Source organism: Pagrus pagrus (genome assembly GCF_965226575.1).
Source record: "Pagrus pagrus genome assembly, chromosome: 23".
In the NCBI taxonomy this organism is placed as follows: Eukaryota; Metazoa; Chordata; class Actinopteri; order Spariformes; family Sparidae; genus Pagrus; species Pagrus pagrus.
In genome coordinates, this window is record NC_140205.1 from 18,093,041 (window position 1) to 18,104,559 (window position 11,519).

General features: G+C 43.4%; 2 protein-coding genes across 2 annotated transcripts; one reads left to right on the forward strand and one right to left on the reverse strand.

Moving 5' to 3' along the window:
• Positions 1-327: 327 nt before the first annotated feature.
• Positions 328-6,509, forward strand: LOC311252567 (uncharacterized protein). The gene is made up of 9 exons (XM_084345826.1): positions 328-608; positions 1,307-1,509; positions 1,659-1,757; positions 1,905-1,997; positions 2,261-2,371; positions 2,896-3,019; positions 3,120-4,257; positions 4,424-4,476; positions 4,993-6,509. Exons 1-9 carry the CDS (start codon positions 575-577, stop codon positions 6,258-6,260), a joined length of 3,123 nt encoding a protein of 1,040 aa, XP_084201952.1. The 5' UTR covers positions 328-574; the 3' UTR covers positions 6,261-6,509.
• A 68-nt stretch (positions 6,510-6,577) lies between these two features.
• On the reverse strand, positions 6,578-11,359 carry apex1 (APEX nuclease (multifunctional DNA repair enzyme) 1). Its single transcript, XM_084345827.1, has 5 exons — positions 11,248-11,359; positions 9,047-9,178; positions 8,779-8,942; positions 8,496-8,688; positions 6,578-7,703 (listed from the first exon to the last, which is right to left on the reverse strand). Exons 2-5 carry the CDS (start codon positions 9,105-9,107, stop codon positions 7,189-7,191), a joined length of 933 nt encoding a protein of 310 aa, XP_084201953.1. The 5' UTR covers positions 9,108-9,178; positions 11,248-11,359; the 3' UTR covers positions 6,578-7,188.
• Between the last annotated feature and the right edge of the window lie 160 nt (positions 11,360-11,519).

The window sequence follows — 11,519 nt, forward strand, 5'->3', positions numbered from 1 at the left end:
TGGGAAAACAGCGTTATAAAGCAGCGATCCAATGTTATACCAATGGTTTAAATCAGAACAAATAAAAAAAGACTGAAAACTCACAAATAAAGGAAAAGGAAAGCTTTATAAAACCGCAGAAGAGAGCTGGAAACACAGCAGAAAACACCAAACACACATAAAATAGTAATTATTATTTATTAACACTGTGGAAGCCACTAGAAAGACAGACGGAGCATTATTGTTTCATTCTTTGAGACGGCAGTGCAAAGAACCTCCAGCAGGTGGCGATAACAACTACAAAACTGTCATGAGCTGTTTAATATAAACAGAGAAGAAGAAGAAGCCTCTGAAAACATCAGTTGAACCATGTATTATAACTGCTTGTTCTGATTAAGATACATTTAATTAGGTCGCTGGTCTCGTTTGGAGGAAATGGTTTGTAGATTTAGTCTGATAGCTACCTCCGCCCCCTCTCATCATCCTGTCACATTTCTTTTCTAGCTTAATGTGGCTGGGTTGCTAGGCTATCTAGCTAACCTCAGCTAGGTTAACCACAGCTAGTTGATCAAATCTTCATCTCCGGTGTGGAAACATGGACTCGGCTGTCTTCACGGCCCTTTCCAAAGGTTTGTTTGCTTTGAAGACAAGAAGCATTACTATTAGATATGTGAGGAAACTTTGAGTTAGCGACAGTTCAGCTAATTTTGACTTTTAGCAGTGCTACTACCTCTAAGTTAGCTTTGGAAGCTAGCTTATTGGCTTTGGATAGTAACGCTACCTTCACGTGTTTTATTTTGCACTGTAAATCACTCTGAACACATTGTGAGTTTTCTATGTAACTTACAGACTGTACAAGCATGGTGGAAGTAGAGCTAACTGGGTTTGAGCAACATTGTTGTTTGTGAACACGCACTCTGTGTTTCTCGTAAGGTTGCGTTCAAAACACATCGCTGTTGTAGAACTGATACACAATAGCACTCTGCCTGCAGGATCCTGCTGCTGAACTGTACTGTTAACGTGTACTGTCCTCATATTCGTTTGTTCTTTTATCATGTGAATCATTTTAGATAATTCTGTAGTGTAGTTAAGAAGATTTAAAGCATTTCATTTTAAAACAAATTCACCACATTAGTCCAAGAATGACTTTCAGGAATAACTGAGAAAACAGCTGTTGATATCAGCCCCAGTACAGTCCAGTTTTCTGATCATTAACTTGACAAGTATCAAGTAGACAGATGTCATACCAGCTTAGTTGAACTAGGATAAATATGACAGATGGGTCAGCTTCATTCCCTTTCAGTCTGAGTGCTCTTGTATTTCCCAGGTGACCCCTTACCTCTGGCACCGCTGCGCCTCCTGGTCCCACCTCTCCAGCTCATGACAGCCTCCATGTGGCAGGTTCTGAAGAAACAAGATGTCATGAACTACTGGAAGGTGGCAGAGTTTGTCGCCCTGGTGATGGACATGGTCCCAGAGCTGCTCATGCACAAGCACAGGACGCAGCTTAACCTGGGATTAAGAGCCAGGGTGGGTGCCAGTAGACGACACAAGGCAATGATAGCTGATGTATTGAGTTTTTTAAGAAAGAGGCAGTGATAGGTAGTTATAGACAGTTAATGACATGTGAGCTATATTGTATATTTAACGGCAATGTGTTTTTTTTCTCTCCTCATCAGTATATTCTAGAGTTGTGCCGAAGTGAAGCGCTCGTGGACCCTGACTTCATCATGGATCATCTGGAGAAGATTAAACCGCAACACTCCAACCTGGTGGATGTAAATGTTTTTACATAATTTCTGCCTCTTATAGATCAAATGCAAACATATGTTCTAGTGGCTGGTCAACACACTTATCAAAACCACTTCAGCAGTTATCCAGTAGTGGCTTTGTAATATGTGTCATTTTTTATTTCTACATTGCAGATAAAAGAATCAGAAGAGGAGGTAGCGGCTAACTTTCTTGAGTTGATCCAAACTCTGCTCAAAGATCCTGAAGAGAGACAAGACTTCTTCTTGGTGAGGCAGCATCAACTACTCTTCTGTGGAGCCAAATTCAACTCGCCATGATTGATTATAATTTGTATGAAATGTAGTTCTGTTGCACACGTTCAGTTGTTGTAGACTCTGGCATGTGGTACAAAGTGCTTGGAAATATGTTTAAACCTTTAAAAAAGACCCTCTTGCAGACATTCCATATGTCTTTCTAAGTAGCTGACTTTAGGTTTATATTTATAATGTAGTAAAATAATTTGTATCACTACCCATTGTTGGTTTCAAAGGAGGTCTTCCCTGCTGAGTATGGTCCTCAGTATGACAGCGACTTGCAGACACTGTTTTCAGAGTTCGTCTTTCGGCTAGCTCAGCTGTTGCCAGTACCTGACCTCGAGCAGGTAAGAGATGTTATATTTTTAGTAAGTTATTACTGTGAAATGACTTAAAGCAGTGTTTTTCAGTCCTGGTACTTGGGGACGAGTGAAATAGGAGTGATCAGCACATTAGCGACAGACATACAGGACGCATGTAGCACATAATGAGCTCTGGTAAAGTAGGAGGTTAATTACACGGTCTTACCAGCACAGACTAAAACTTCTGTCACATAAACCTCTCGGCACAATTTATACATGACATATACATCCAGTATGACAGCACTGATAATCCCACCGGTAGGTAAGCAGTAATGTAATGTTCAGTGACATTTAAATGTAGCTTCCTGCTAATCATATGCACATGTAAAGCGTTAATAGAGTATGTGGAGTACAGGACAGGAGCAGAGCAGTACTTACATAACAAATCAATTTTAGAAAAAGTAAAATATTCTAAAATTGTCTTTCATCTGCAAACTAAAGTTGTGCTGTTTTTGAAGTTTTTTTGATTGAATTGGCATGATGTGTGTTTTCATATGTTTTCCCCGCAGACTGTTTCCTGGCTCGGAGCTGAATGCTCTGTGTTGGAGGAGTGTGTGCGTTCAGTCTCTGAGCCTACAGACCTGAAAACTCTGCTCCAGCATCGCAAACACCTCGGGCCTTTAGAGCAGCATGGTAGGCCATTTCCCGTTACCACATCTATTATGTTTCACGTTCATTGTTGAAGACAGAACTGAAGACAATAACTCATGTATCATTCTCGTTCTTTGTCCAGTGCCACCTTCTAGCATGGGCGACAGCATCCTCTCTTCCCTCTCTGCAGTTACCTCGAGCAGAGTGACAAAACTTACAGAACAACCTAACCAGTCAGAGCCACTGGAAGGCCTCAGTGATGACACACACACTGTATCATTTGTTGACGACGTGGCAGTTGAAATAATCACAGTGACTGATTACGCAGAGGTTGAATTAGGCACAAGCACAGACATCGAGATGGTGATGGGAGCAGACTGCTGTGAAGTAACAGACACTATTACAGTGGCTGAAGACTCGCTGGTTGTGCTTCCTGATGAGACAAACAGGGAAGAAGAAGTAGAAGCAGGGGAAGAAGAAATACAAGAAAAATCTGAAAGTAGTTTGACAAACATCATCCTTCCAGAAGCTAACACGGATGATTTAGCATCCTCCCAACACAAAGCCTCAGTGGGACCTCATGACTGCCCAGACTGTGAGAAGAAATTTAAATTTGCTTCGTCGCTGACTGCCCACAGGGTCATCCACACTGGAGAACGCCCCCACCGCTGCGATGACTGCGGCCGCTGCTTCTCTTTCAGGCAGTCCCTCGACAGGCACAGACACACGCACAAAACCGGTCGCAAGTACAACTGCGTCATCTGCGGGGAGACCTTCCACTCCTTGTCAGCCCGCACGGAGCACAAGCAAACACACATGGAAGACGGTGTTTACACGTGTCATCAGTGCAGCAAGACTTTTAACTGGGAGCTGGCACTGGCGAGGCACCTGAAGACTCATACTGATGATCACAATGCAAACAAGCCAACAGAGAGCCAAAATGATGACCAAGAGGTTGTTGAAAGGGATCAAAGTGTCAGTGAGGTGACCGCTGCACTCACTGAGCCTGACAGCCAGGTGCAGGCGGATCATGATGCAGATGGTGATCTGGAGAGTGTAGAGGTTCAGTGCAGTGAGCCTCCCCCCTCTGAGCCTGAAGGCGCTGCCCCTGAAGTCGACAACGAAGTCATTTCGTTAGTGAAGGTCCGCACAAGTGGGCGCAAACGCAAACCGACCATGAAGATCCAGGTGATAAATTTACAGAAGCGCATGACTAATAAAAGGAGGAAGGAGATCCCCAAGGCGAGCCCTCCAGAGCTGAAGCCTTTGCCTTTCAACTGGTAAAACCCATCTGTCTTTATTAACCACTTTGATCTGTTTATGTAATTACGGTTTTATCACAGAGAAATATACTGTGTATTACGGTAAGTTGAATATATGGTGGCTGTGGTGGGACATCAAGCAAATGGAGCATCTCATGTTTTATCCTTCCTTTCTCTCTAACAGTGCAGAGCACTCTTATGGGTCATCCATGGTCTCATCAAAGGACGATGATGAAAGTAAGTTTTCATTTTTGGATCCTTCTCACTACATATACATGCATAACCAGAGAGATTATAGAGCTTAAACGTAACATGTTTGGCTTGTACATATTTATGACTTGATAGGCAGCTTTATTTCTTTTTTAATTTGGATATATGGAACACATGTTTGATATTGGAACTTATTAATTATCTGATATTTTCTGTTAGAGCAGAAACAATTCATTGATAATGTGATTGACCGAAAATTATTCAGCAAGAATTTTGATAATTGACTACAAGTTTCTGTGAATTTTCAGGCATAAATGACAAACATTCTTTTGTTCCAGCTTCTCAAATGTGAGAATATGCTTCTCGTCTGTGTCAGTTATTTTAGGAAAATTGTGATCTTTGATCTTTTGTTTTATTTATGGAAAAATTACAAGGTAACTGTTCATTTTAATCCCTCCAAAATGCAAGCATGTAGTTTCTGCTGTTTCTCAGCACAGTGGTAATATCTTGCTCCAGTCTCTAATGACTTTGTTTCTCCTTAAGGTTCTGTTGCAGACGGCTCATCAGCTGCCTTCTCCTGTCCCAAGTGCTCCTTCCACCACTCAGAAGAAGCACAGGTCCAGCAGCACATTGACAAGGTTCACTCTGTTGAGGCTGAGGACGACAAACTTAACCTTCATCCCCTTGCAGATGAGGAGGGACGTTTTAGTTGTCCTGACTGTGACAAAAGCTTTAAGTTCCAATCCTTACTAAAAGCCCACCAGCGCATCCACACAGGTGAGCAGCCCTTCCTATGTTCTCAGTGCGGACGGCGGTTCTCCTTCAAACAGTCACTGGAGAGGCACAAGCAGACGCACAAGTCGGGGCGCAAGTACGAATGTCTGATCTGTGGGGAGTTCTTCAAGTCCCTGGTGGCTCAGAGGGAGCACAAGAGCACCCACATGGAGAACGGAGAGTACCTGTGTTCGGAGTGCGGCCGGGCGTTTGCCTGGAGGTCGGCGCTAGTGAGACACCTGAAGACCCACAGCGAGGATGCTGACAAGGTGGAACGTTCTTACAAATGCCCTCACTGTGACCTGGGCTTCACCTGTGCCAGCTACCTCAACAGGCACCTGCAGACTCACCAAGAAGAAAGGGTGCACACCTGCAACTGTGGAAAGAGCTTCGCCTACAGGGCAGCTCTCACCGCACATCAACGCATCCATCAAAAGGAGCGGCCGCACACCTGTACGCAGTGTGGGAAGGGATTCCTCTACAAGGGGGGTTTGCTGAGCCACATGAAGATCCACTCAGAGGAAATGCCCTTCATGTGCTCCTTCTGTGGTAAGAGCTTCAAGAGGGAACGCAACATGAAGAAGCACGAGCGCTGCCACACCAGGGAAAACGTTTTCAGCTGCTCACAGTGCGACAAGAGCTTTGTCTATAAGGCGACGTTGGTCAGACACGAGCTGACTCACTCAGGCGAGAGGCCGTACCTCTGCTCCGACTGCGGGAAGGGCTTCTTTTCCCATGCCGAGCTTCTGAAGCACGAACGTTTCCACACAGGCCACAAGCCCTTCCAGTGCCCCCACTGCGGCAAGAAATTCACTCAGTCTTGCTACCTGACCATTCACCTGCGCTACCACACCGGAGTCCGGCCATACTCCTGCACAGAGTGCGACAAGAGCTTTCTGAGCGCCAACCGGCTGAAAAGACACCAGCGAACACACTCCGGGGAAAAACCATACCTGTGTGTGGAATGTGGGAAGGGATTCCGGCAGTCATATAATCTGAAAATGCATCAACGCACACATATCATGAAGTTAACATAGTTGAGACTTGACTTTACTGATCAGAGATTAATATTTGGGAATTAAACAGTACAAGATTATAGATTAGTTTAGACTGACACAAAATCTACTGTAGATGGATGATTTTTACGTTCTATTGTGCAATTGCAGTGAACTACACAAAGTATAGAGACTCTCTTGCAGGAACAGGTTCATGTTGAATGTGCTATTTTTCCTCCATTTGAATTCCAGGTTGCGTCTCCATTAAAGCACTGAGCAGGGGAAAGTGTTTTTCAGATTCATTGTGGTGTTTTTTTCCCTAATCATGTTGGCTCCATCTTCAAATAATGAGCAGTAGAAAGTTTTACATAAATCCAGTCTTTATTGTGGGCAAGTTTTACAACAGAAAATTTAACACTGGTTTGGAAAAGAAGCTTAAAACAGTTTTGTGCTAGAACAAGTTACATTTTTTTGGAAGAGTGGTTTCAGGTCAAACAGTAACAAGGACATTCCTGCAGGTTCTGTGGAATGGAGGCTTGTGCCTCAGGTCAGCAGTAGTACAGACAGACATCACACAGTTCTACATCCAGCCACAGGTCACTGTTTGAACATCAGCTTAGACATGTTTACAGTATTTAGTGTTGGGTCTTTACAAAATTTAGATCAACATCATGGGGTTTACATACAAACTTCAGTTACATGACGAAGACTAATTGGTATTATGAATTATGTTGGAGTCATTTCATGAAAGTTTCCTGTGAAAACTGAAGTGGAAACTAAGCTACTGCTGAACCTACTGAAAGAGTTTGGGCAGTGCTTCAGCCATGAGACGATGTGCCCAGACAGGCGACACCTCACTCTAACAGAGCACACTCTGGCATACATGATAGCTTTAGCCAAGTAGGAACGGAAGTACTAAGAAAACAGTGAAGGCTATGCAAGGCAGTAGCCCTACACACCTGACAGTGACCTACACAGCTATGTGCAGAGTGATGGGGCAGTGGTCGCTTCCCAGCGCCTTGTTACGAATCTTGCTGTCGCACAGGCCTGGCAGCAAGCTGGACGACAGCAAAAAGTAATCGAGCCTCCAGCCCACGTTCTTATCACGGCAGCCCATCATGTAGGTCCAGAAGGAGTAGGCGTGGGTCTGGTCAGGGTAGATCTCGCGGAAGCTGTCGGTGAAACCGGCTTCTAGCAGCTGGGTGAAACCCTCACGCTCATCAGGAGTGAAGCCGGCGTTTTTCTTGTTTCCCTTGGGGTTCTTCAGGTCGATCTCCTGGTGTGCCACATTGAGGTCGCCACACAGCACCACAGACTTCTGCATGTCCAGCTCGCTCAGATACGACCGGAAGTCCACGTCCCAGGTTTTGCGGTAATCGAGGCGCACAAGGCCTCTGCCGGAGTTTGGCACATAGGCTGTCACCAGGTAGAAGGTGGGGAACTCTGCAGTGATGACGCGGCCCTCCTTGTCATGCTCTTCCTTGCCTGCAGGGTTGGTAGAGGAGGACATGTTAACAACTAGGGCTGTATGATATGGTAAAAAAAAATCATTATAATGCAGCTTTGTCAAACATTTTACCTTTATAGAAAAATTATAGCTTCTTTGATTTGGATATTGCACTTTTGCACGATTTCGATAATATTTCAATAATCTAGCAGCCCTCACTAGCTGAATGGATTGACCTCACCTGAATTCATTGCTTAATTTAACAATTCCTTGTGTACTTTCTGGAAAATCTGAGCAATAGACTGCATTTGTCTGCTATACTCTGCAGCTGTCCACTATTTTCACAGAAGGCATGAGTCCATTTAAAGGAGCTATATGTAACAATTTGTCACAAGTTTTATGTATTTAGTTTTATTTTATGCATCTTTTTTTTATTGGTCATGTAACAGATTGTAAATGAGACCGTCCCTCTCTCGGTTGCTGATACAAGTGTGTGGACAATTTGTTTAAGTTGTTCAATGCTGCTGGACTGTGGATTTCTTTGTGAAGGACTCAGGTTTGATTTACCACGAGAGCGTGTTAGTTTATGTTAGCGGACTCCATTTCTTAACCAACAGCTGGTTTCCAGCAATAGCATATAACTCCTTTATAGCAGAGTCCCTTGGTTATAGAATTCAATAATTCATTATTAAAGCAAAGGGAGGGCTTAACAAATGCTAAGATGTTCTGAAATTAATGTACAACAACTTCACATCTTCAATACAAATGCAAATAAAAGTATCTTGGCTAGTGGACTCACTGCTGAATATGAATTTAAAGACACCACTCACCAATGCCATAGGTGACTTTGATAGGTTCAGTCTTGCAGAGCATGGCCACCCCACTGTAACCCTCCTTTTCATCGGACCCAGCCCAGTACTTGTGAGGGTACTCGGGCATCGAGGTGATGTCAGCAGGGAGGGACTTCTCTGCACACTTTGTCTCCTGCAGGCACAAAACATCTGGATCCTCCTCACGCACCCACTGGAAGGAAGAACAAATGTGTTAACCATTAAAACTAGTCTCAAAACTGAACTAGACTAATGCATTTTCTCAAGGTCACTGCAGACTCACATCCAGACCCTTCTTTTTCACCCAGGCCCTCAGCCCGTCCACGTTCCAGGAGGTGATCTTCATGTTGGCTTTGCGTCCATCTTTGCTGGTCAGTTTGTCAGGAGGATCCTCATACAGGATTGGGGCCTCTGGTTCCTTAGTCTTCTTTACTTTCTTTGCAGAAGCTGTGAGATGAAAGAAACATACAAGGTCATTAAAGTGGCGACTCACACACAAAATTTGGAAGAACTGTATGTATTTGAATGTGCATTAGTGCCTGCTGTAGTACCAGAGCCTGTGTCATTCTCCCCGTCTGCAGCCGCCACCTCTTCCTTCTTGCCTCTCTTCATGCTTGAACCTGCCCTGACTGCAAGCACACCTCGCAGACACACAACACGCACACACAACAACACCCGCGCCGCTGGAAAAGAAAAACAGACGAGGAATCGAGTTACTCAATCGATAGAAAATGAATCAAAAACTATAATTGTTTTAGAGAACATGGCAACGGAAAGGGACACCACTTGCTGCTTCCAGCTTCTCATAGGTCACTTATATATAACAGTTAATGTTCAGTTAGAGTTCGTACTGTTGGTCTGATAACTCAAGCATCTAAAGATGATAACTTGGGTTCTAAAAAAGTTGCCCTTTGCTTTCTGGCATTTTAAAGACTAAATTTTCCAAAAATGAATTGATAACGAAAATAGTTGTTGGTTGTATAATTCTAATTCAACACAAATCTGTTATTTTTAGTCACTGACACATCTCTATGCAGAGTCACTGATTGCTTATTAGAGACTGACCCATGCTGGCTTTCTGACGTTGATGGCAGTTTAAAACAAAAGATTGTATTAAATTAAAATAAAAACTAACAGTAACAGAAAAAAATATTTTAGAGGGATCCATTTTGTTATTCAAGAACTGTGATGAAGACATGTAATGAGCAGGATCTTTTATTTTTAGCTAAAGGTGCCATATGTATGAATTGGCCTCCTGTTTAAGGCCATTCCAAACACATAGAGGGCACTGATCACCAGAGCAACCGCTAACTGCTGATAACTGTTGTTGCTGTGAGCTAGTTAGCTCAGTTAGCTATGCATCTAGCTGGAAGACAAGGATGTCATACTACATCTGGACACAGCCTTGGAGGTGGGGCCCAGTTCATTCCTATGAAAGCTGGTATTTTGAAGCTAAAAAAGCTCGACTTCCCGGCTGTGAAATTACCCAGATCTTTCACATTGTGCAGCCCACACTGGAGACTTTCGGCGACTGAGCCAGCTAACTTCCAGTTCAATCCGGCTAACTTGAATAAGGAGAAAATAATTAATCGAAATTTTACTGGACCGAACAGCTCAAATTATTGTTGTGATGCTCAAAAAAATGTATCCACTGTTTTACAGACCCTTCTTTCACAGTGTTGGCTTCTGGGAAAGAGTCTTTTGGGGCTGCAGTGCATCACGTGACGCTGTAATTACACAGTGTGGCCACTAAGACAACTGCCTGTAAGGCCTGGTGCTCTTTCTGGGGGCCTGCTGGAAGCTCGGAGTTGTAATACAAGACAGGATGCTGGATAGCATGCAAACTTAAGTACACACATCTGCAACCCACATGTTTTTAAATGTTTGGATAAATTATTCTTACAAATTCGCACCTTTAAAATAAATAAACCTGTCATTGCTCTCAGCTAGGCCGGCTGTGAGAAAGACATTTCTCTACTTGATTTCTTGTTATTTATTGGCCAATAAAAACTCATTTATCTGTAATAAGCTTAATATTGGCCGACACATCAATCTATTTGAATTTTTTAATACGATTATTGACCATTTTCTTCAGTTGTAAGTCTGAGACCAACTTCAGTTTTCAGCCTCCAACAAGCATGTCTGAACACCTATGTGGGTACCAACACCGACCTAAGATCCATATCAGCACCAGTATCGCTGTTACCGATGCATCCCTCCATGTAAAAAAAACATGTTGAGCTCTGAGTGCCTGCAAAATACCTCAGTTTTACACGTGCATTTGTTTTGTAGGTGTTACTTGTCAGCCGGCCAAAAGTCCAATGAGTTTTCGAAGGCTTAAGTTAAGTCTCTGACAAAGGGGAAGCGCACTGAGCCTTTATTTGGTTGCACGTCGTTGCTGTGAGGAGCACAACGTTAGCCAAGTACACTAAAAGCAAAACACGGATGAATTTGTGACCCACTGGCTGCAAAAGTAAAAAGCATGCATGGAGAAGACAGGAAAACCAACAGCAGCTCTCTAGACAACAGGTTTATAACAAGCTATGCTAACGCTAGCTTTTCCGCTGTGACAAAGAGCCCAGAGCCAGCAGCAGACGGCCTGCTCTCAGAATGAATTGAGAATAACCGGCCAGCTGCTAATTAGCTTCCTACGGAGCTCATTTGATTAATCAATAAATGCAAATGTTAAATAACGGTAGCGTATTTTCTACAGGCTACGCGTTTCAGGAAAAAGAGATGCAAATTAGCTTACTTGTACTTTCACAACAGGATGCAGAGACCAGTCTGTGCTTCTGCTTCACACCCCCAAACACACACACAACCACTCACACACAAAAAGCACAGCAAAGATTTCTGGCCACGTGCTTGCTGTGCGTGGTGACTGCCTAAACAGGTGCCTGATGAAAAATAATACTTTAAATAATCTAAAAAAAATTGTATTCCCAATTTTCAATTGACATAAACACACAGCGCTAGCCTTTATAATGCACATACCATTATCCTAAAGTGCTGCTGATGTTAGAT

Coding starts and splice junctions, on each gene's coding strand:
- apex1 (XM_084345827.1), bottom strand. CDS start 9,107: ATGAAGAGAGGCAAGAAGGAAGAGGTGGCGGCTGCAGACGGGGAGAAT. Junction 8,943..9,046: donor GGAGAATGACACAGGCTCTG/GTACTACAGCAG, acceptor TTCATCTCACAG/CTTCTGCAAAGAAAGTAAAG. Junction 8,689..8,778: donor TGAAAAAGAAGGGTCTGGAT/GTGAGTCTGCAG, acceptor TCTTCCTTCCAG/TGGGTGCGTGAGGAGGATCC.
- LOC311252567 (XM_084345826.1), top strand. CDS start 575: ATGGACTCGGCTGTCTTCACGGCCCTTTCCAAAG. Junction 1,510..1,658: donor ACCTGGGATTAAGAGCCAGG/GTGGGTGCCAGT, acceptor TCTCCTCATCAG/TATATTCTAGAGTTGTGCCG. Junction 4,477..4,992: donor ATCAAAGGACGATGATGAAA/GTAAGTTTTCAT, acceptor TTTCTCCTTAAG/GTTCTGTTGCAGACGGCTCA.